The 26,347-nt window shown below is 44.6% G+C and overlaps 1 protein-coding gene across 1 annotated transcript in view; it reads left to right on the top strand.

Annotated features, from left to right (window-relative positions):
- Positions 1 to 26,347, top strand: part of LOC124776405 (sialin) — a 385,302-nt gene that overhangs the window by 231,009 nt on the left and 127,946 nt on the right. Inside the window, exon 3 of the mRNA XM_047251384.1 lies at positions 10,989 to 11,132. Coding sequence (XP_047107340.1) covers positions 11,090 to 11,132 — 43 coding nt within the window. The 5' untranslated portion in view covers positions 10,989 to 11,089. The remainder of the gene's footprint in view (positions 1 to 10,988; positions 11,133 to 26,347) is intronic.

Below are 26,347 nucleotides of genomic sequence, written 5' to 3'. Positions count from 1 at the left end.
AATACAACATGCACAAGTGGGGCTTTTCAAGTGACAGTGTGTGTGACTGTGGTGACACGCAAACAATGAATTCAGTGAATGAATGTCGAATCAGACGCTTCTCTGGTGGCATTGAGAAGCTCCGTCAAGGATCCCACGAGGCACTCCGCTGGATCGAGTCCATCAGCATCCGAGTGTAGTCTGAGCAGTTTCAAAACTTGTGTACTGTATATAATTTCACATGTTCATTCTTATATGTATTTCTTTGTTTTGCTAAATGTGTATTACTGTAATTGATGCATACTATAATAACAATCATAATAATAACCACGTATTACAATAGCATGGCCAGGAAACTTATTTACCAACCGAGTACCAATTCTGACCCATCTTTGATGGTTAATATTACCCAAATTAATTCACATTCGGAATCTATGATAATATCGCCAGATATTATCGAATTCTTTACTGCAATAAATATGCCTCCACCTTTTGGGTCCAACCTATCCTTACGGTAAATATTCCAATATGAATTTCGAATTTCGCTGCTATTCACTTCTGGTCTCAACCAGCTTTCTGTTCATAACACAGTTTCGGAATGACTAACTTTAATAAGTGATTCTAATTCTGGGACCTTATCATCGATGCTGCTGTAGTTTCCCAACATCCTATTAACCTTGTCTATTTCTGATCCTGAGGAAGAGCATTCGCTGAGAATAATGTGGCTGATTTTTCTTCGAATGCGGCAGTTAATTGATCTCTGACCACAAGGGAGGGGGGTGAGAGGTCTTCTAACTTTAAAACATGTGCATGCCATACGTATTCCGCTACCCTAGTGACTGCTTCCTGCGGGTAGCGCACGCCTGACCTGTTAAGAGGGGCCTATATTTCTGCACCCGAGAGGGGAGGTCGAGAAATTCGCATCCGATACCGCCGCAGAATCGTCTGAGACTCTGGTTTAGACCTTCCACTCTCCTCAAAACTAGAGGACTGCGTCAACCCTGGACGTAATGCTACAAATGATGAACTTAGCCCACACGCCACATGTGATGCTAGTTCCCATCACCAAATGAGCCATCCGCAGAAAGGAACCGAAGATGACCTCAGAACCCAAGCGATAGGCGTCATTCGTGCTGATATTAACCACGATAGATGCACTGAGATAGAGACACGATAGGAAGTGAGTCGAAGCAATGATTCCGTACATGATGTTACCGTGTTGATAAATCGAACTTTAAGGGCCACTGAAGAAGGGCAAATGTGTCAAATTAAATTGAAAATCACCAGTGAGGTGACAACAGAGTGGCCAATTACGCAGTCAACTGTGTTGTGAGATAACTCTGGCACTAGAATACGACAGCTAACAAGTTGTCGTTTGTATGATGTAATAAGCTGATTTATGATGTAGATGCAGATATCATGAAGACACCTGTTTCATGGCGGGATCGTTCATGTAATTTCACCTCATTGGGTTTCTCCTTGTGTAGACACGTAAAAATATTCTGAACAAGACACTTGCCTGTACTGAAAGGGATTTCCTTGCAATAACTTTCTCTCCCTGTGACATTTTTCGTACATGGCTGTTTGAACGATGACGACCTTTGAGCGAAGATGTCATACCTGAAAAGAATTTGTAACGCAACTTGGTTACAGCTGTGGTGGATATAGCACATAGCGCAAGTTGTCCAGATAAATAAAATTATTTGAAAAATATTTACAAATGAAAATCACAGTATTGTGTATGTTCTGCAGAATTTAATTATTTTGTTAAGGCCATCACCAGACTTGAGGTATCGTCGTCATAGGAGGTCTCCTTAGCTGACGACAGTCAGTTTAAGTCTGATGATAGTCCTCACAAAAAAATTTTGTAGAACGTACACAATATTGTAAGTTTCAATTACAAATATCTTGTTCTACCAAGAGCGAAGGAAGAATCAGTTAACACGCAAAAAATCTACTTCGATTTTTATCGTCGTCAGCAGGCTAACGGTGAATTTGAATTTTTTTTTTTTTTCTATTTACGATTGTAACTTTCGACTCATTCGTATCCAGACATTCCGTCTCAAGCTGATGCACCTGCTCTTCAAGACCACATCTGAAAGTATGGATTATCATCCTCCCATGCCAAATCTGCTTCTTTGAAACTGAGAGAGGCTGTACAGTAGTGTAAAACAAGGACTCACATTCGGAACGACTTCGGTTCAAATCCCCAACCAGTCATTAGAATTTACTAATTTAGTCTAAATCGCTTGAGCCAAATAGGACAGTGGTTCCTTTCAAAAAGAGATGGCCGATTTCCATGACCATCCTTCTCCAGTCCGTATTTGTGCTCAGTCTGCAATGACCGCGTCGTGGACAGAACGTTGAAATCTTCCTTCACCCATCCATCCCGCAGCGATACCTGCTCACGCGAAGGATAATTTCTTGATGTATATCACAATTGCAGACTGGAAGACTGCTAGGCTCCAGCTATTGGAATTGTCTACCTTGGGATCAGCATCCCTGTAGTCGTCCACATTGTAGTATGCAAACTGGTGAGCTGGACACCGACTACTCCATTAATGTGGACTAATAGGACAACACAATCGAGCTAATTTCGTGGCTGCATTAAAGTGACGGACGCAAGAGGGTATTACTGTACCTATGCAGCAACTGCTACTTAGATATTGCCATATCAGAATCTGTTGGGAAGGTGTGAAGAGGGTTGTAAGCGAAGAACAGAAATGTGAGGTGCACAAGTGGGCTATTTACGCAGCTGTATTCATTAAGATAACAGCAATGCCCCTGACAGTGCCAAGCCCCACAGATTACTATTTCTTATTATTTACTTATTTTATTAGTCGACCAATGAAAGACCACGTTAAGTTTGCAAGCATCATGACCGTTCTACTCAGTTCTTCGTTTTTAGTTGAAGCCAGATATTTTTCATCCATACAACGCATCTGGCACGGCAATCATCCGACGAATTGGCACCAGTTGTTCATTTCTCATCTCATAAAATTTCAAACGTCGCTACAGCTGCGGCCGAGCGGTTCTAGGCGCTTCAGTCCGGAACCGCGCTGTTGCTACGGTCGCAGGTTCGAATCCTGCCTCGGGAATGGATGTGTGTGATATCCTTAGGTTAGTTAGGTTTAAGTAGTTCTAAGTCTAGGAGACTGATGACCTTAGATGTTAAGTCCTATAGTACTTAGAGCTACTTGCACCATTTGCTACAGATGCTCTGGAGATGTGCCGGTCTTGCGGTTCTGTATCGATTTCACCCGTATCTTTTTTACGCTCATGTTCAACGCCGTTATTAATATCGCAGCAGTATATCTCATAGGTGTGTGTTGGTACTGTGTCACAGTACGAATTCGAACTATGTCAGTGATCTGTGGATGTGAAAAATTGCAAGTTGTGATTCGGAGTCCGTGTTAAACAGCAAGTCCTCAAATAATTAGCTGGGTAAGTAAACCAAAGATCCGAAAAGGCAATTGCATAAGACTTCCAATATAGCCCGGTACCATACAGTGTTTGATCAAAAGTACGTGCCACCTAGTAGTGGACATTAACATGAAGTATGTCCACACTTCGCCTTTATGATGGTTTGAACTCTGCTAGGAACACATTCAGTGAGGTATCTGAATGTCTGTGGAGGAATGGCAGCCCATTATTTCTCAAGAGACGAAACCTGAGAAGGTAGTGATATTGGACGGTGGGCCCGCATCTCGTGGTCGTGCGGTAGCGTTCTCGCTTCCCACGCCCGGGTTCCCGGGTTCGATTCCCGGCGGGGTCAGGGATTTTCTCTGCCTCGTGATGGCTGGGTGTTGTGTGCTGTCCTTAGGTTAGTTAGGTTTAAGTAGTTCTAAGTTCTAGGGGACTGATGACCATAGATGTTAAGTCCCATAGTGCTCAGAGCCATTCGACGGTGGGTCTGGAGTGAATTCGACGTTCTAACTTCCATTGGGCTCAAGTCGGGACTCTGGGCAGGCCAGTCAAATTCAGGAATAGCACTGGCCGTAAACCATTGTGTCACAGATGCTGACGTATGACAGGGTGCACTGTCATGCCGACACAATGATCGTCTCCGAATTGTTCCTCTACTGCACGCAATACGAAATGCAAGCAATTGTCAAACCTCTTCATAAGAAAGGAGACAAGAGTGACTTAAATAATTATAGACCAATCTCATTGCTGACTTCATTTTCTAAAATATTCGAAAAAGTTATGTATTGAAGAGTAGTCTCACATTAAAGTGAAAATAATTTACTTAGCATGTCACAGTTCGGATTCCGGAAGGGTTACTCGACTGAGAATGCTATCTACACATTTACCCATCAAATAGTACAAGCCGTAAATAACAAGTTATCGCCAGTTGCTATTTTCTGTGATCTCTCCAAGGCACTTGACTGTGTGGATAATGTCACACTCTTATAAAAACTCACGTTTTATGGAATTGAAGGCTATACACAAAGCTGGTTTGAAATATACTGAATGAACAGAAAGCAAAAAGTTGTGCTGAATAGCACAAATAATGTTGGGATGGTGGTAAATTCTAGTGAATTGGGAGTTATCACAAAGGGAGTCCCACAGGGTTCAATTTCCGGTCCTCTGCTGCTTCTTATTCATGTGAATGACCTCCCACTTAATGTTCAGCAAGTGGAATTAGTGCTTTTTGCAGATGACACGAGTGCTATAATAAATCCCATTCCAGAAAAATCAGCTGAAGGTATTGTTAAGGATGTCTTTCAAAGAATTATTAAGTGGTTCTCAGAAAATGGACTCTCCCTTAATTTTGAAAAAACACACTATAGCCAGTTCTGTACAACGAATAGAGTCATACCGACAATTGATGTAGCATAAGAACAGGGCTCAGTTAACAGGGTAGATTTCTTCAGATTTTTGGGTGTTCACGGTGATGACAACTTGAAATGGAAGAAGCATATTACTGAGCTTCTCAAACAATTAAGTTTCGCTCTTCGGATAATCGCTAGTGTTGGTAATAAACAGATCAGCCTTCTAACGTACTTTGCATATTTCCACTCAATAATCTCTTATGGAATAGTCTAAGTGGTAACTCACCACTTAGACATAAAGTATTGATTGCACAAAAGAGAGAAGTGAGAATAATTAGTGGTGTTCACCCAAGGACGTCGTGTAGGCACCTTTTCAAGGGATTAGTTATTTTAACTGAACCATCAAAGTACATATATTCGCTAACGAGGGAAAAATGACCTTTCCTATCCGTTATTGAAGCTATCAGTTGCTCAAAAGGGAGTACATTATTCAGCAACAAAAATCTTTGATAATTTGCATAACAACATAAAGTGTCTGGTAGGTAGCAGATCAAGTTTTAAATCTAGGTTAAAATCATGTCATTTGGACAACTCCATCTATTCCATGCGCGAGATTCTGTTCCAGAACTGGTAAAAAAAATTAAAAAAGATTTACCTCTAAATGTAGTTGCATGGATAGAACTAAAAATTTCAGTAGTATTAATATTATCACTATATGTATAATCTTGTAATCTGACTTGATCCACATGATATCGATAAAATAATCGAGAAAATGATCTACGGAACATGACATAACGAAAACTAAGCTTTAGAGTGGGCTCATATCCTTCGACATTTAGCGTTTTCTTAAGCAGAATGTGGGGACCACTCCCTAACCAAGAAAAACACCCATGTGTCGTAACGCCACCTCCTCTTTACTTCTCTTTTCGCACTACACGCGGCAAGTAAAGTTCTCCAGGCATTCGCGAAACCCAAGCCCTTCCATCGGACTGCCACAGGGTATAGCGTGATTCATCACTCCAAATCACTCGTTTCCAGTCATCCGCCGTCCAGTGTAGTCGCTCTTCACACCACCTCAAGCGTCGCTTAGCGCTGGCTACAGAAATGTGTGGCTGCTCGACCACTGTATCCCATTTTTTTTTACTTCCTAAGCACAGTTACTGTGCTAACTGAATTACTGTTAGCCCTTTCTAGCTCACGATTTATTCCTCCCCATGACCTCACGCGGTGTTATACAACCATCTTCCGCAATGCTATACCTTGTCTTGGCTCATTTGTGGTTATTCCTTCGCGTTTCCACTTCACAACCACATCTACATCTACATGGTTACTCTGCAATTCACACTTAAGTGCCTGGCAGAGGGTTCATCGAACCATTTTCATACCACTTCTCTACCATTCCACTCTCGAATGGCGCGTGGGAAAAAGGAACACCTAAATCTTTCCGTTCGAGCTCTGATTTCTCTTATTTTATTATGATAAACATTCCTCCCTACGTAGGTGGTTGTCAACAAAATATTTACACATTCGGAAGAGAAAGTTGTTGATTGAAATTTCGTAAATAGATCTCGCCGCAAAGAAAACCGCCTTTGTTTCAGTGACGACCACCCCAACTCGCGTATCATATCAGTGACACTCTCATCCCTATTGCGCGACAACGCGAAACGAGCTGCCTTCTTTCCACTTTTTCGATGTCCTCCGTCAATCCTGCCTGGTAAGGATACCACACGGCGCAGCAATATTCCAGCAGAGGACGGACAAGAGTAATGTGGGCTGTCTCTTTAGTGGGTTTGTCGCATCTTCTAAGTGTCCTGCCAACAAAGCGCAGTCTTTCTTTCGCCTTCCCCACAATATTATCTATGTGGTCTTTCCAATTTAAGTTACCCGGCCGGGCGGAGTGGCCGTGCGGTTCTAGGCGCTACAGTCTGGAGCCGAGCGACCGCTACGGTCGCAGATTCGAATCCTGCCTCGGGCATGAATGTGTCTGATGCCCTTAGGCTAGTTAGGTTTAATTAGTTCTAAGTTCTAGGCGACTGACGACCTCAGAATTTAAGTCGCATAGTGCTTAGAGCCATTTTTTAAGTTGCTCGTAATTGTAATTCCTGGGTGTTTAGTCGAACTGACAGCCCTTAGATTTGTGCGATTTATCGTATACCCAAAATTTATCGGATAACTTTTAGTACCCATGTGGATGACCTCGCACTTTTCTTTATTTAGTGCTAATTGCCACTTGTCGCACTATACAGAGACTCTCTAGATTATTTTGTAATTTGAATTGATCGTCTGGTGATTTTACTAGACGGTAAATTTCAGCGTCATCTGCAAACAATGTAAGGGGGCTGTTCAGATTATCACCTAGATCATTTATGTTATTCAGGAACAGTAGACGGCCTATGACACTACCTTGCGGAACACCAGATATCACTTCTGTTCTGCTCGATGATTTACCGTCTGTCACTACGAATTGTGACCTCCCTGAGAGGAAATCACGAATCCAGTCCCACAACTGAGACGATACTCCATATGCACGCAATTTGATTAATAGTCGCTTGTGAGGAACGGTATCAAAAGCCTTCTGGAAATCTAGGAATATGGAATCGATCTGAGATCCCTTGTCGACAGCACTCATTACTTCATGGAAATAAATAGCTAGCTGTGTTGCACAAGAACGATATTTTCTGAATCCGTGTTGATAATGTATCAATAAGTCATTTTCTTCAAGGTGATTCATAATATTCGAGTACAGTATATGCTCCAAAATCCTAGTGCAAATTGAGGTCAGTGATATGGAACTGTAATTCAATGGGTTACTCCTATTTCCCTTCTTGAATATTGGTGTGACCTTTGCTACTTTCCAATCTTTAGGAACAGACCTATCGACAAGTGAGCGGTTGTATATGAGATCACCAACAGTCGATTTCGACAGCTTTAAAAGAGTTGATTTGTCGCTAATGGATTTGTTGCTCCGGTGATCTGTTGCTCAGGTGATATCCATTGATTAATCTACGTTTGAAGTCACTCCTGGCCGACCGATTGTATTGTTTCTCTACTAAGAACGCAATACGTACAGTCCGCCACCTTTTACAGTGGCGGGACCCCCATCGTGACATGTAGCGGTCAACTGGGCGTATACCATATATCAAACAGCGTACGAAATACAGCAGTGTGATATCGAAAATAACTCTCCGGTTTGAGAACACCTTAATCTTCTTATAACATATGTCTGTAACACGACAAGTAAACATAAAGATCCTTCTCTTTTTGTGATAATTTCTTTTGCTACTAATGGGTGAATTCTAGTCAGATTCACGATATTTCAATATTCATCGTAACAGCGATTCTGTTGAAGATTAAATACATCCATGCAAGAGCGTATAGTACACGCATGTTGACACAGGTAAGCGTATTTGTACAGTAAAAAATCAGTTCACTTAGCTTGTTTCCGATCAGATCTTGTAAAACATCTCCGTATGGTATATTGGCTGCGTTTTGTCTGAGATCATGATTAATTCTTGCTTTGCTGCAATAAGGTCGTGGGTTTACGCTCTTGTACGATGCTAACCACACGAAAAAATAGTTTCCGATGTGAACTGTGTTTTAAACTTAATTTTGTTCTTCTGTTACGATCAACTAAATGCCATATGTTAATGATACTATGAAGAAAGAACTATCATTCACAAAGCCTCTCGACACATCCACCTAACATCCTAACACGTAGCAAAAAGGGCCATGCGCCTCTCTGCCTGGATACACAAATGCTGTGATACATGCAATTCCGAAGATGATAAATGCGATACGTCGATTATCGAAGCTATATTTACAAAATTTTTCAAAGTATATTTCATATTCTATTTTCTATGTCACTTCTTCAGATTTAAATCTGAAATAAATATAGTGATTATTGATATAGTTGTCAATTAAAGATAAGACACAAGTACACTACTGGCCATTAAAATTGCTACACCACGAAGGTGACGTGCTACAGACGCGAAATTTAACCGACAGGAAGGAGATGCCGTGATATGCAAATGATTAGCTTTTCACAGCATTCACACAAGGTTGGCACCGGTGGCAACAACTACAACGTGCTGGCATGAGGAAAGTTTCCAACCGATTTCTCATACACAAACAGCAGTTGACCGGCGTTGCCTGGTGAAAAGTTGTTGTGATGCCTCGTGTAAGGAGGAGAAATGCGTACCATCACGTTTCCGACTTTTGATAAAGATCGGATTGTAGCCTATCGCGATTGCGGTTTATCGTATCGCGACATTGCTGCTCTCGTTGGTCGAGATCCAATGACTGTTAGTAGAATATGGAATCGGTGGGTGCAGGAGGGTAATACGGAACGCCGTGCTGTATGCCAACGGCCTCGTGTCACTAGCAGTCGAGATGACACGCATCTTATCCGCATGGCTGTACCGAGCGAGGTGGCGCAGTGGTAGCACACTGGACTCGCATTCGGGAGGACGACGGTTCGATCCCGCGTCCGGCCATCCTGATTTAGGTTTTCCGTGATTTCCCTAAATCGCTCCAGGCAAATGCTGGGATGGTTCCTTTGAAAGGGCACGGCCGACTTCCTTCCCTAATCCGATGAGACCGATGACCTCGCTGTTTGGTCTCTTCCCCCAAACAACCCAATCCAATCCAATCCATGGCTGTAACGGATCGTCTCGATCCCTGAGTCAACAGATGGGGACGTTCGCAAGAGAACAACCATCTGCACGAACAGTTCGACGACGTTTGCAGCAGCACGGACTATCAGCTCGGAGACCATGGCTGCGGTTACCCTTAACGCTGCATCACAGACAGTAGCGCCTGCGATGGTGTACTCAACGACGAACCTGGGTGCACGAATGGCAAAACGTCATTTTTTGGGATGAATCCAGGTTTTGTTTACAGCATCACGATGGTCGCATCCGTGTTTGAAGATATCGCGGTGAACGCACATTGGAAGAGTGTATTCGTCATCGCCATACTGGCGTATCACCCGGCGTGATGGTATGGGGTGCCATTGGTTACGAGACTCGGTCACCTCTTGTTCGCATTGACGGCACTTTGAAAAGTGGTCGTTACATTCCAGATGTGTTCCGACCCGTGACTCTACCCTTCATTCGATCCCTGCGAAACCCTACATTTCAGCATGATAATGCACGACCGCATGTTGCAGGTCCTGTACGGGCCTTTCTGGATACAGAAAATGTTCGACTGCTGCCCTTGCCAGCACATTCTCCAGATCTCTCACCAACTGAAAACGTCTGGTTAATGGTGGCCGAGCAACTGGCTCGTCACAATACGCCAGTCACTACTCTTGATGAACTGTGGTATCGTGTTGAAGCTGCGTGGGCAACTGTACCTGTACACGCCATCCAAGCTCTGTTTGACTCAATGCCCAGGCGTATCAAGGCCGTTATTACGGCCAGAGGTGGTTGTTCTGGGTACTGATTTACCAGGATCTATGCACCCAAATTGCGTGAAAAGGTAATCACATGTGAGTTCTAGTATAATATATTTGTCCAATGAATACCCGTTTATCATCTGCATTTCTTCTTGGTGTAACAATTTTAATGGCCAGTAGTGTAAGTTTCGTATTTAACATTTAAATTAAAGCTGTTTTAGAGTTAGTATGTTGACAAGATAGTTTGTTATGGTTTAATTGTGATGACAAAACAAATAATTAGTATATTTCCAGAAAAATGCCGTATGTACTGCCGGCCGGAGTGGCCGTGCGGTTCTAGGCGCTACAGTCTGGAACCGAGCGACCGCAACGGTCGCAGGTTCGAATCCTGCCTCGGGCATGGTTGTGTGTGATGTCGTTAGGTTGGTTAGGTTTAATTAGTTCTACGTTCTAGGTGACTGATGACCTCAGAAGTTAAGTCGCATAGTGCTCAGAGCCATTTTGAACCTTATGTACTGCGAAGTCTTACACTTCCAATATCGTGAGATACACTACTTCTAGTGTCGTATACTATTATATGTAACGAAACAAGTTCCGTTGGCCAGTTCCATTTCGGTGTGAACGTTTGTGCCGCACGGGTACAGCTCCAAGACGGCGGCAGGCACCGCTCTGCACAAGGCTTGTGCAGTGTTAAATGCCGCGGAGCACGACTTCCCGGGCGCCCTCCAGAGCAGCACGGTAAACACTCCCCATTGATTGTGGTCCGGCGAAGGGGCCAGCGCTAACGCAGTGGGCACACACGTGGAGTGACGCACTGACCCGTGTCTGCGTGGTTCCAGGCGCCGCCGCGCACCGCAGCAGGAGGAGCCGCCAGTAGTGGGCGCACCGCGCAGCCGACAGCACCACACGACACCAGCAACAGCACCCAGCAGGCGACGCCATGGCGGGACCCGCCAAGGGACGAAAGCTGTCCGGCCTCAGCGGTGAGTGTGTCCGTTCAATCTGTCATTCAGTCACTCACCATAAACATCGTGTTCTATGCGTCTCTTTGCAAGCTAACTACTTTCTTTTGGAATCAGGACTTTAATAAAAATGTCAAGGTAATGTTAATCAGAGCACAGGGAGAAGATTTATTCTTTCTTAACATCACAAGACAAAACAAAAATGACTAAACGTCACACCAACATTGTCACTTCACAAGCGCTTTCACTAATATGTGGTCTATGGTGGACAAAGTGATCAGCTGGGGATCGACACATGACACTAACCAGAACACTAATCGCTCTATCTGACTTCATAGACGTGAATCCGGGGTATGGTACAACAACTACCCCACAATCAAGCATCTATACTCTACTGTTCCAAAAAAAGAAAAATATTGTTCGAAAGAAACACATATCGGAGCCCTAAGCGGTAGCAGCGAATACTTTACCCTTCTGCTGGACAGGGCGTCACATCACGATGCGTTCGGCGACTGAAGTCATGGACGGCCGCTATCTGTTATTAATGGCGCACGCCCGAAAAATGCAAGTACGTGGTCTCGCATTCAGTTAATTAGGAACTCGGGTACTTCCCTATGAGCCTCTGAGACCCCGGTGGATTCCATTGTGCACGTGGACCCGTTTGCTGGTCTGCCAAATCAATTTGACTCCGTGCCATGACTATATGTGACAGAATATGTGCCGGCCGAAGTGGCCGTGCGGTTAAAGGCGCTGCAGTCTGGAACTGCGAGACCGCTACGGTCGCAGGTTCGAATCCTGCCTCGGGCATGGATGTTTGTGATGTCCTTAGGTTAGTTAGGTTTAACTAGTTCTAAGTTCTAGGGGACTAATGACCTCAGCAGTTGAGTCCCATAGTGCTCAGAGCCATTTGAACCATTTTGAACAGAATATGTCAAATGTTTAGGCAGCCGACTCAAGACAAATGAGTACACCCACGCATCACTCGTTGTGTGGGTGATGCTGTAAGCAGTACCTCTGACAGTCCAGAAGGTGACTGGCACAGGCTCTAAGTGGCACACTATCAAAGGGCACACGTCTCACCGTTTAGGTAGAGACCTGCAGTTCTTTACTAGCGAAGCGCCAGTGCAAGGGTGACCTTTTCTTTCTGTCTGCTTTCCTCCTCAGCTCGGTAGCAAAAGCCCATTTACATCTTAGACTTCCCCCACTTTAACACAAGGCAATCACGAGCTGGAGCGCGGCATTCGAAGCTCGGATAGCGCCCCTTGCTCTGCGTACACTGATTTGACCAGTCAGAGACTTTAAAGTTAATTGGGAGAAAAGGAAAAAAGATTCAGCTTTGGAGGTCCTTTCCCACTCGTTTACTCCATGTCTTTTGCTAACAACACGACCAGGGTGGAACCACACCCCTCCATAAAAAGCTTGTTATCTCCCCTGTTGAATCCATTTGTAAGTTTCCAAAGAATGGCCATAAATTCGCAAAAAGCCTCGTGCTTTCACAAATATGTTTTGTAACAGAGTCTGGACGTCTGGGCGCCAGCGACCTGTCCCACGGAAATTCGCAGAACGCTCACAGTTGTCTCATCGGCTTCCTGCCTAACAAGGGCCCAGCCTCTGCTTTATTGCCAGTCTACAATGCGCTGGCCAATGCGGCGGCGACTTCTCGGCACCAGTCAGTCCACCTGGACATGGATGCCGACCGACTGGCGCCAACCAACGTGTCTGCACAATGAGACCGCAGAACTCGGCCGTCCAGAAATGTTTCCACCCAGGTTCTGCAGAAAAAAACGCGCTTCCCTTGGCTGCAGTCGCCGTGCTTTTACTGCAGTCATTTAAATCGGCACCCCATTCCTTTGATTACAGGTAAAGCTTACCGTTATTCCTTCCCTAGAGTAAGCAAGCAAGAGTACTAACTACTACCCACCATTTCATCATGATGTATGAAGCCAAATCGTAATAGAGATGATCTTCCCTAAGAACATGAAGCAGTATAACACCGAATCAGAAGTGAGAGCGCCCTGCAATCTCTCATCTTCACGATGGAGATCCTCTGGTGATATGAAACAAATCAAGTTATTTAGTAACAGGCAGAAGAAACCACTGCGAGCTATTTCTGCAAAGTATGTTAGGAACAATAATGACCAGCACCAAGACTAGGAGTGTGAGAAAAGTACTGAGACTGATTTTTTATCTACCAAAACTTTTATGTTATTTCAAACAAAAATATTGTCCGTCTCAAAGTAGTTCGCTTCAGCAGCTCTACACTGCGCTTAGGAGCACTGAAAGACTTAGGCTGCTATGGCGTTTAACGTGTCAGTCACATTCTTTTGAATGTTCATGAGAGTTCCAAAATGACGTTCTTTTCAGACATTTTTCAATTTCGAGAAAAGAAAAAAGTCACAATGAATCAGATCACGTGGACAGGGGGACTGTGGAACAACAGGAATGCCTTTTGAGATCAAAAATTCCGTGATGGAAGTGGACGTGTGACATGGGGCGTTGCCATGATGCAGCATCGTCTTGTCTGCAATGTCCGGTCTCATTCGATTCACCCTTTTCCTGACCCTTCCAAGGATGTCTTCGTAAAACACATGGTTGACAGTTTGTCCTGGAGGAACAAATTCTTTATGCACGATACCGCTAGTTCTAGGCGCTCAGTCCGGAGCTGCGCGACTGCTACGGTCGCAGGTTCGAATCCTGCCTCGGGCGTGGATGTGTGTGATGTCCTTAGGTTAGTTAGGTTTAAGTAGTTCTACGTTCTAGGGGACTGATGACCACTGATGTTAAGTCCCATAGTGCTCAGACCCAGCCACGATACCGCTAGCGTCAAAAAAGCAAAGCAGCGTTGTTGTGACTTTTGATTTGCTCATTTGACCATTTTTCGGTCGAGGAGATGTCTCAATGTGCCACTCCTCACTTTTATGCTTTGTCTCAGGACCATAAACTCCAGGATTGGTTCAAATGGCTCTGAGCACTATGGGACTCAACTGCTGAGGTCACTAGTCCCCTAGAACTTAGAACTAGTTAAACCTAACTAACCTAAGGACATCACAAACATCATGCCCGAGGCAGGATTCGAACCTGCGACCGTAGCGGTCTTGCGGTTCCAGACTGCAGCGCCTTTAACCGCACGGCCACTTCGGCCGGCGAAGTCCAGGATTCATCACCTGTGATCACACAAGTGAACCATTCGTGATCATTAGCAGTCCTCTCAAGAAGATCACCGCACACGTTTCTTCGATTATCCTTCTGCTCAATTGTGAAGTTTTTCGGCACCATTTTGCCACAAACCTTTCACATGTGCAAAACTTCGGTCGAAAGTTGATATATGGTGAAAGAGTTTAACAGGTCACTCATCATTCTTATTGTTAAAATTCGGTCTGATCTCACAAGAAGACGCACACAACAGACCCTCTGCGTCAGTTCTTAAAGTTGAATGTGTCCCTCAGGGATATTGATCTTCAACGCGTTCTCGATCTTCCAAAAATGATTTGTGCCAATGTTCTTGATAAGGAACAACTTTTCAAAGATCACACTCGCAGATACTTCAAGTTTAACACAGAACTTGATGGCATAACTTTGCTCTAAATTGCGCTGTTCCATCTCGTAACACACAACAAAAACACATCTCCACTGATGGCGCCGTCAAAAATCACGTAATGGCTGAACAGTGCTGCAACTTGGACTGCGCATCTGGACGGTATGAACACATCTGTGTGTACAAGTAGAACAACACAGCGTTGCCAGATTGCTCGCGACATTGTCGGTCTCATTAGCTTTCTCACACATCTCGTATAATCCCACTGATAAGTATTTGCTTGTGCATTCTATGAGACAGGCCAGACAGGGTTGATCACTTAAGTTGTAAACCCCTTTTTATTTCCCAAACGGCTCAAGATATAGAAATGAGGGTTTCAGCAAGAGAGACTAGGCAGAGGGGCACGTGATTTTGTTGTATGGGTAATAATAGCTACTTTTAACTCTTATATCAAACGAGATATTAAACCACATATGAAGCGTGGAAATGTCAAATGCTACTTTTGTCACAAAACACGTTTACAGTGCTAATGTGTTCTTGGAACTCTGTTACCTCTCCCTAGACTTGTTGCAAGTGTAAGATCCCCAAATGCAATATGATCAATGTGTCTCATACCCATCCATCTCAAAATTCTTGCTTTGAAACGGAAGACTTGAAAAATGCCAATGTATTCAAAAGACGAAAAATCATGGCTGATGTACTGGGTGCAGCTATTCATAGAGGTCCATAGTGGGCTGTGAATATCGTACGGCAGCGAAACTTGGTAGATATTCTGACGCGTTAATGTGGAACCGATTTACGCTGGAAAAAATTAGTCCCAATTTTAGCCACCAAGTGCAAATCTGACGCTGTACAGCATCTAGTCGCCGTCTCCGGTGCTCGTATTGATCAAATTCTGTAAGCGGCATTTGATAATAACATTAACATTATGCCTCTCTCAATTGTTTCACCTTTTCTGCCCACGTCCCGTTCCTAATCCAGCTAACAACGACAAAGCTAAACAAGGCTCGTTTCACAAGGTGTAAGCTTTACGATCACACAAACTGATATCTCACACAGACTTTATATTGTGGTTTCTTCATCGAAATGCTAATGACGCTACCTTTCATATTTACACTGATGTTCGGAAAAAACAGAACGCATTGAACAACTAGATATAGGTCGTTTATATTCACAGGACATGTACGTTAGTATATTCTGCAGAAATTTGAACCATGTCGGCCCGCGTGTTCGAGGTTAACACCGATTTCGCGGCGCAACACCATCTACCGGTAAAATGTGCCAGCTGCTCTCGTTGTCGCTATAAACCGACGATACTGGAGCAGACGTGCAGAATGCCTCGCAGACGTACACGCGTACTGTACCGTTAAACCAGTGAGTTTGAAAGAGGACGCATTATTGGCATGAGAGAGTGTGATACATCCATCCGGGAAACAGCTGCTCGTGTGGGACGAAGCCTTTCAGCAGTGCAACAGGTGTGTGCCGAATGGTTCACGGAAGGCTGTAGGAGCCGGCCGGGGTGGCCGAGCGGTTCTAGGCGCTACAGACTGGAACCGCGCGACCGCTACGATCGCAGGTTCGAATCCTGCCTCGGGCATGGATGTGTGTGATGTCCTTAGGTTAGTTAGGTTTAAGTAGTTCTAAGTTCTAGGGGACTGATGGCCTTAGAAGTTAATTCCCATAGTGCTCAAAGCCATTTTTTTGAAGGCTGTAGAACACAGATCGGGTCATGTCGCAGCACCCAGATCATCCCCCGAGGAGATCGACACCTCATGCGAATGGCGTTGCAGGACAGATGTGCGTCCTCCTCGGCTCTGGCGTAACAGTGGAACACATCGTACACTATCAGTGGTGACAGTCCGTCGCCGTTTACTACGGCATGGATTACGTGCGCATCGTCGACTTCTCCGCCTATGTTTGAAGTATGTATGGAAACATGCTAGACGGCAATAGTGTATGAAACAACGTTACTGCGGTCATAAATAGCATCAGACAGTGTTTCCAGACGAATCCAGGTTTTGTTTGTTTGAAAATTATGGCCGAATTTCGGTTCGCCGCAGACCGGGGGAGTTGCATCACAGTGACTCCATTCGCACAAGACGTACAGTGCCATCTCAAGGCCTTATAACATGGAGTGCTGTTGCGTACAGCCACAGATCACAGTTGGTGCGTGTCCACGGCGCTGTGTGACCAGTGTGACCACGTGAATGACATCCTGATACTCACAGCCATACCCTTTCTGCACAACACGCCAGACGCCATTTTACAACAAGCCAATGCACGGCCGCATGTTGCTGCACGATCGCGTGCCTTCTTGGTGTCACAGGATGTCAGCCTTTCTCCCTGGCGCTCCAGATGACCAGACTTGTCGCCAATAGAAAATGTGTGGGATGTGGTGGCACGACAAGTGCAGCGCTGTGCCCCGGTGCCATCCACCAAAGATGAACTTTGCAACCAGGTGAATGCAGCACGGATGACTGTAGCACAGGACGCCATTCACGCCTTATTCGGTCGATTCTATCACGCAAGGAACAAGTTTCAGAGCACATGGCGTACCCTGTGCCTACTAGGCAACACGACACATGCTGACCAGGTGACTGAAATGCTAATCATTTCTGCATAACATACCAATGTATATGTCCGAGGAATATGAACGTCCTGTCTCTAGTCGTTCAAGGTGTTCTGTTTTTTTTTTCGGAGCGTGGGTGTATGTTTCATTTAGAGCACACAGTAGTTACACCAGCTGTCTTGACTATCAAGATAATCACACTTGGGACTGTGTGAAACAACATGCTCCTGAATGTCGTAGACAAAGATTTCCCTTGAATATTTGTGATGGCATGATTATCCCTCTAGCGCAGCGCACTTCAATGGAACAGCTTCTTATTAGGTTTTGCACAACACACCTGTTGGAATCATGGACGCAAAACCGCACACTTTGCGAAGCAATCACTATGTCAACAAGCTTGATGGTGCTCCTCCACATTTCAACTTTAATGCATGAAAAGGAGGCTTAGACTTAGGGTCCCATCAACGACGAGGTCATTAGCGTTTCCTTTATCAAGCGCGAATGCGCCTAGTGAATGCTCAGCCAAGTACAATGGCAAATGCTGCAAGCGAAGCATTGTGCATAGCGGTGTTGTTTATTGTTAAACCTCTGATTCTTCTTAGTGTATTTCACGAAAAGGCTATCGAGGTAAGACTAGAGAGATTAGAACTCTTAGCTTGCCAATAATCGTTCTTCCTGAGCACCGTTCGCGGCAGAAACAGTACAGGGGGAGCGCAGAGTCACTGATACACAGAGAACCCTCCGTAAATACCATAGAGCGGCTTGCAGAGTGTACCTGAAGATGCAACGGTAGACGCAATGTTTTAGCAACTGCGCCATGTCTCTTGGCTTCGCTGTTGGTGTTTTGGCTCGAGCTGTGTATGCCATCTTTACTCGTACGCTGTTGTTTTCGATATTTCCTCTGCACTGCTATAGTCAGATACAATCAATCGCTCGAATCATCATCGCTCCGGCCAACTACGTCGTTGGAGTCAGAGAGGTTACCATTTTACCTAAGGCACATGTGGCCAATTCCACGGATGAGTTCTTTTCTTAATGTATCTCGCAGTAGGAAACACTTCTCAGCACACGAATAAAGTTAGATCTATGCATAAAATGGCGAGTTCTGGAACACAGTTATGCCCATTATTCGATATTTTTTTCTTTGTGACATTGGGAGGTAACAACGATTCCTATCAGAATATGACTACGCAGTCACGACTGTTATAACAGCACCTCCGCTGTGTTTAACTACGTAGTCGACGTTGTAAGCCCTTGGGAGTCATAGATGTGTGTATAGGAGTCCTAGATGTTTGTATTAGAGGGAAGTGTTTTCGGCGTCTATCTCCAGATAATATTTTAATAGATACAAATATTCCGATGCTGAGTGGAGCTAAAACGCTGAGACGCAGCTTATCGCCTTACGAGAGAGTTATGATATACGAAGCAGCGACTGACCATAAATAAACGTTAACTGACTAGGACAACATCGCAAACCAGACAGTGTTTAAAGAAGAAAAAATAAAGGGTAATTTGTTGCTCTCCTCCTCAGCGTACAATCTCTTGAATTAATCATTTGTTGAACATTTTTGTTTGTTTACGCAGAGTGTGTTTTCCAAACCACGTCTGGTCGTATAACACTTCGCCGACGTCGACTCTTGATGTGTCTATTATTACTTCTCATGAAACCTGATGATCTCATTGTTAGTGTTTGCACTGCCCACAATAACCGAAAAATATTTGCAAAATAATGAAATTACAGACGCTATGTATGAATCCCTTTCTTTCTGTTGACAAGATGTTCTGAGATATGTTCAAATAGTAGTTCAAATGGTCCAAATGGCTCTGAGCACTATAGGACTTAACATCTGAGGTCATGAGTCCCCTAGAACTTAGAACTACTTAAACCTAACTAACCTAAGGACATCACTAACATCCATGCCCGAGGTAGGATTCGAACCTGCGACTTTAGCGGTCGCACGGTTCCAGACTGAAGCGCCTAGAACCGCTGGGCCACACCGGCCGGCCAAATAGTAGTGGTGGATCAAAATTAGAATATGCAAGGCAGGCTATGCATGATGGTGGGTGTAGCTATTAGGTAGAGATGGAAAGATGCTGGACAGGAACAATCCGAAATGAATTGTAACTCTGTAGCGGAGTGTGCGCTGATATGAAACTTCCTGGCAGATTAAAACTGTCTGGCGGATCGGGACTCGAGTATGGGACCTTAACGCCTTTGTCTGGCAAGTGCTCTACCGACTAAGCTACCCAAGCAGGAGTCATCGCCCCACTTCCCCCTTCACAGTTTTACTTCCGCCAATACCTCATCTCCTACTTTCCAAATTTTAGGAATATCTCCCGGATTTCTTGCGGTACTAGTACTCTCCAAGAAAGAACATTGCGGAGATATGACTTCGAGCGATTCCCCATGCTGTGGCTAAGCCATGTCTCCGCAATATCCTTCCTCCTAGGAATGCTAGACACGACCTAGTAGACAGTGTTGGAAGTCCCTTGCGGATGATGCTGTAGTATCTGTAGGAATCAACATGGATTCCGGAAACAGCGACCGTGTGAGACCCAACTCGCTTTATTTGTTCATGAGACCCAGAAAATATTAGATACAGGCTCCCAGGTAGATGCTATTTTCCTTGACTTCCGGAAGGCGTTCGATACAGTTCCGCACTGTCGCCTGATAAACAAAGTAAGAGCCTACGGAATATCAGACCAGCTGTGTGGCTGGATTGAAGAGTTTTTAGCAAACAGAACACAGCATGTTGTTATCAATGGGGAGACGTCTACAGACGTTAAAGTAACCTCTGGCGTGCCACAGGGGAGTGTTATTGGACCATTGCTTTTCACAATATATATAAATGACCTAGTAGATCGTGTCGGAAGTTCCATGCGGCTTTTCGCGGATGATGCTGTAGTATACAGAGAAGTTGCAGCATTAGAAAATTGTAGTGAAATGCAGGAAGATCTGCAGCGGATAGGCACTTGGTGCAGGGAGTAGCGACTGACCCTTAACATAGACAAATGTAATGTATTGCGAATACATAGAAAGAAGGATCCTTTATTGTATGATTATATGATAGCAGAACAAACACTGGTAGCAGTTGCTTTTGTAAAATATCTGGGAGTATGCGTACGGAACGATTTGAAGTGAAATTATCATATAAAATTAATTGTTGGTAAGGCGGGTGCCAGGTTGAGATTCATTGGGAGAGTCCTTAGAAAAACTAGTCCATCAACAAAGGAGGTGGCTTACAAAATACTCGTTCGACCTATACTTGAGTACTGATCATCAGTGTGGGATCCGTACCAGGCCGAATTGACAGAGGGGATGGAGAAGATCCAAAGAAGAGCGGCGCGTTTCGTCACAGGGTTATCTGGTAAGCGTGATAGCGTTACGGAGATGTTTAGCAAATTCAAGTGGCAGACTCTTCAAGAGAGGCACTCTGCATCGCGGTGTAGCTTGCTGTCCAGGTTTCGAGAGGGTGCGTTTCTGGATGAGGTATCGAATATATTGCTTCCCCCTACTTATACCTCCCGAGGAGATCACGAATGTAAAATTAAAGAGATTCGAGCGCGCACAGAGGCTTTCCGGCAGTCGTTCTTCCCGCAAACCATACGCGATTGGAACAGGAAATGGAGGTAATGACAGTGGCACGTAAAGTGCCCTCCGCCACACACCGTTGGGTGGCTTGCGGAGTATAAATGTAGATGTAAAGTATGCGGGAGATCTTGTGTGATGTTTGGAAGTTAGGAGACGAGGCACTGGTCGAAATACAGCTGCGAGGTCAGGTTGTGAACCGTGCTGGATCGGTAAGTCGGTAGAGCACTTGCTCGCGAAAGGCAAAAGTCCCAGATTCGAGTCCTGGTCTGACAAACATTTTTAACCTGCCAGGAAGTTTCAGCAATAATCCAATCGTAAGACTGATGACTGAATGAAAGGATATACATGCTCGAGCAACTGAATTAGACATCTGTGTAGTAGCGTGTAGTGTATACACTCCAAGACAAAAAAGAAAAAACGACGCACCACGAAGGAGTTATCCGAATGGGACTGAAATCAGTTGATGCGATGAACATGTACAGACAAACAAATGATTATAATTTGAGAAAAATTGGATGATTTATTCGAAAGAAAGAGCTTCGGCCGGCCGTTGTGACCGAACTGTTCTAGCCGCTTCAGTCTGGAACCACGCGGCTACTACGGTCGCAGGTTCGAATCCTGCCTCGGGCATGGATGTGTGTGATGTCCTTAGGTTAGTTAGGTTTAAGTAGTTCTAAGTGTAAGGGACTGATGGCCTCAGATGTTAAGTCCCATCGTGCTTAGAGCCATTTGAGCCATTTTTTGAAAGAGCTTCACAAACTGAGCTAGTAAATAACGCCTTGGTCCACCTCTGGCTCATGTGGAAGCAGTTATGCGGTTGGCACTGATTGACAGAGTTGTTGAATGTCCTCCTGAGGGACATCGTGCGAAACTCCGTCCAATTGGAGCGTTAGATCGTCAAAATCGCGAGATGGTTGGAGTGTGCTGCCCATAATGTTCCATACGTTCTCAGTTGGGGAGGTAACCGACTACCTTGCTGGCCAAGGTGGGATTTGGCAAGCACGAAGATAAACAGTAGAAACTCTTGACGTGTGCGGGCGGACATTATCTTGCCGAAATGTAGGCTCAGGGTGGTTTACCGCGAGTAACAACAGAACGGGGCGTAGAAAATCGTTGACGCACAGCTGCGCTGTAAGTGTGCCAAGGATGACAACGAAAGGGATCCTGCTATAAAATAAAGTGGCATCCCAGATCATCACCCCTGGTTGTCGGGCCGTATGATGGACGACAGTTGGGATGGTATCCCACCACTGTCCGGGGCACTGCAGATATATCATCGCTGTTCATCGGGGCTCAGTTCGAAGCGGGACTCATCACTGAAGACAGTTGTGCTCGAGTCAATGAGATTCCAAGCCGAAGACGTGTCTGGAGACGCCCCAGACAGCGGCGAGATACCAACCCGACTGTCTCTCGCCGGCCAATCAGGAGGTATGGTCTGGGGTGCCATCTCTTTTCATAGCAGAACCCCGTTGGTTGTCCTCAGCGGCACACTTATAGCACAGCTGTGCGTTGACGATATTCTACGCCCTTCTGGGCATGTCGTCCTGGGCTTAAATTTCCGCAATATAATGTCCGCCCGCACGCGGGAAGAGTTTCCGCTGCCTGTCTTCGTGCTTGCCAAATCGTACCTTGGCCAGCGAAGTCGCCGGATATCTCCCCAATTGAGAACGTTTGGAGCATTGCGGGTAGGGCTCTGCAACCAACTCTGGATTTTGACGATCTATCACACCAATTGGACAGAATTGGGCATGATGTCCTTCAGGAGGACATCCAACAACTCTATCAATGACAAGCTGAATAACTGCTTCCATAAGGGCCATAGGTGGACCAACACGTATTGGATTGCTTAATTTGTGAACCTCCTTTTCTTTAACATATCATTCAATTTCTTTCTGAAATTGTAATCACTTGTTTGTATATGTTCATCACATCTGTCGATTTCCGTCCCATTCGGATAAGTCCTTCTTGAAGAGTACTTTCACCCTTACTACGGCAGTTACGCACGCGTCGTGGTATGGACGCAAACAATGATAGCGTTGGGGAGCCATCCTAGCCCACGGTCGCTCAACGCCCGCTCACAGCTCGCGAAGATCCACTAAAACTTGATCCGATATCCGCGCAAGAATTTTCAGGTGACCTCCGTGGAGTGTCCTTCCTATCATTAATTTGAGAGCGATGGGACAGTGCATTTCCTCGCAGAAAATACGTATCACGTGCGAGGTGTTCTTGATTGGTCAATTACCGTACCATTCAGCAGTTAGAAACGACGGCTGGTCTCATTTCAGTCCATGTAAACATCTCCAACAGCCTGTACGTCTGCCGCCGGAACGCAGGTGAGAGATCAATTTGTAACATGCTGTGGATCCAAACTAAATCAATGGTACAGCCAGGAAGTTTTCCGCGGTAGCAGGATTCAAGTGGAACTCCAGTGGCCGTATTAGATGGAGCGCCTCAATCGCGGTGGCTTCTACACACGCCTGTCAGACGCAGGAGTTTACTTCTCTGTGCTCGCCGATGAGTCTGCGCTGTCTTTACCTTCCTGGCTGTGTGAGTCCCACTTAGTAGCATCAGCTTTCATTCCCGTTTATGTTTATATCAATGTGCTTATATATTTCTTTTCTCTTCAATCGTTGGTGATTTATTCTGAGTATAGGGTTTCTCAATCATGATAACGTTCCTTTTAGTAACCTAAGAGCAGTTTTGTGTGCTGCTGCAGATAATTTATTTTCTACCCAGCAATCGCTTAGTGTTTAGAGGACTTTCCTACTACTGTTCTAATTTTGTTCTTGTGCTTGTAGGTGCTATTATTAGATCATCTGCGTAGGCGAGCAGCCTCTAGTGCCGGTCATATCTTGAAGCTAGTTCAGTAGTGGCTCTATGCCAACATCCCAGACTTCTGGACGTCACACAGAATCCTTGAGTACCCTTTGGTAATGTTTCTCATTGTTTTCTTTCCAGAGCGTTCCAGTTTGACCCGTCTGTATCTGTAGTAATATCGGAAGCTGTTATGAGGTATTTGAGACAGTCCATCTGCTTCATTCTTTTGAAAAGGGCAGATCACCATAAATTATCGAACGCCTCTGCAGTATCAATCATCGTGCATATAAAGTGCCTGTCATCTGAGGTGATGACTATATTAAATGGTCGTCGTCGGTGGATTTCCTCTACCTGAAGACCTTCTATAGGGGACTCATGTCAACCACCTGTCTGAGATCCCTCAGGCATAAATATTTACCTGTAGCTTGACTATAGCGTTTCCCAAACGAATCAGTCTACAAGAACGTAGTCTTTGTCTCTTTTTTTTTAGTGTAATTATATTCGAAATCTTATACATTCTGGGCTCCCGTCCCTGCAGAACACATTCGTTAGCAAAATTCTGAAATATGAAACAATTTGGTCTACTAGCTGCGGCAGCACTTCTGCCATAATTCTGTACGGTCCAGGTGCTCCCTTATCCTTTAGCTTAGTTATTGCCAGCCTCACTTTTTCCTAGTGTGTGTCTTACAGCGTCGTATCGTTCGACAGCATTGTACTGGACTGATATACCCCAGCTTACCGTCATCGTGCGATTGGATTTTCTCTAGGTACACAAGACCGTGGGTGATCGAACCTTGGCCGGCCGGAGTGGCCGAGCGGTTCTAGGAGCTACAGTCTGGAACCGCGCGACCGCTACGGTCGCAGGTTCGAATTCTGCCTCGGGTATGGATGAGTGTGATGTCCTTAGGTTAGTTAGGTTTAAGTAGTTCTACGTTCTAGGGGACTGATGACCTCAGAAGTTAAGTCTCATAGTGCTCAGAGACATTTGAACCATTTGATCGAATCTTGTTTGTTGCAATCTTGTTATTGAAAATCACAGTTACCAACTTGGTTTTAACGTATGTCGCCCACTTTATAGTCATATTTAATTAATAATACTCTATACTTTATACCAGAGGTTGAAAATACCGCTACAGTTGTAAGGTTCTTTTATTTAACACACGACCGGTTTCGGGCTCTCATACGCCCATCTTCAGGTCTCTTAACTCGGTGCACCAAGGTACGAGACCTGAAGTTGGGCGTATAAGAGCTCTAAATCGGTCGTGTGTTAAATAAAAGAACCTTACAACTGTAGCGGTATTTTCAACCTGTGGTATAACGCCCAGTTGCGGATGTTCCTCCGATAGGATTATTTGTCCATACATTGTTATTTGACTGTTGGATAGGACTTCAGTCTTATTTTTCTTTCCATTGTCTTACTGAACAAAATCCGGTTGGTGAGGAGCCATGAGTTTCCTATGCTACCTATGCGAACGCGGGAAGAAAAGAGCAGTCAGTGGTGTAGGGTCACATCTTTCCACTCAACAAACAACAAACAGACAAAAAGAAAATGAGCTCCTAACTCTGTCAGCCATAAATGTTATGGTTACAGATTTTTTTAAAGCCAAAGGAATCTTGTTTGTCGATTTTATGAAACCCGAAAGGACAATCAGTACCCAAGCTTACTGTGACATTAAGAAAACTGAGGAAAGCCATTCAAGAAACTGGCCAGGTGCTAGTTGGATTTGCGCACTGAGGGTTCCGTACAAACTTAATTACGTATACAGAGAGTTATTCCGGAAATCTATGATCTCGATGATTTTTGTCTGTTATTGACATTGATACTGGCAAGATATCGGTCCCATGGATTCCAAGGTGGCCAGCCGGAGTGGCCGAGCGGTTCATAGGCGCTACAGTCTGGAGCCGCGCGACCGCTACGGTCGCAGGTTCGAATCCTGCCTCGGGCATGGATATGTGTGATGTCCTTAGGTTAGTTAGGTTTAAGTAGTTCTAAGTTCTAGGGGACTGATGACCTCAGATGTTAAGTCCGATAGTGCTCAGAGCCATTTGAACCATTTGACTCCAAGGCTTACGAGAATGTTTTAATTTCAAGTTTCAAGTCACTTAACAAATGACAAAAGAAATATTTTTGCTGTGTGATATTAGTACAGATGAACAACTTCGAATTTATTTTTACTGAGAATCCTTTCTTCTTGTCAAATTTCATGATTTTACACCAACGGAAAGTACCCTATAAGTTTTAATGAGTGGATTTACGGATATTAATATATGTGACATAAATGGCCGTATCTTTTGATTGCATTGACTTAGAAGCTAACTTTTATTCTACCACAAGGGACCATAATCCTTGGCATGTGACGTAAGTTTCAACACGATACGTCTACCCTTCCCTCAGAAAAAGAGGACAGACGGACAGACAGTCAGTCTAAAACCAATGACAAAAATTTTTTGTGTGATATAATATGCGATATAATTACAAATCAACAATTTTCGCATTTTTTCCATAGGTTTACTATGACATCTTGCTCCTTGACAAATTTTGTGATTCTAGACTAATGGGAAGCATCCTACAAGTTTTGATGAGTGAGTTTGCGAATATCAAAATACGTGACGCAAATGAGTGTCTCTTGGCTTGACTTAGAAGCTCCACTTTTTTGCGTTGTCAAGGGACCGTAGACCCTTTATACGTCTATCCGTTCCTCAGAAAAAGCGTTTTGAACAGT

The sequence above is a fragment of the Schistocerca piceifrons genome, chromosome 2 (genome assembly GCF_021461385.2).
Source record: "Schistocerca piceifrons isolate TAMUIC-IGC-003096 chromosome 2, iqSchPice1.1, whole genome shotgun sequence".
Taxonomy (NCBI): Eukaryota; Metazoa; Arthropoda; class Insecta; order Orthoptera; family Acrididae; genus Schistocerca; species Schistocerca piceifrons.
This window is presented reverse-complemented; position numbering and strand designations above follow the sequence as displayed.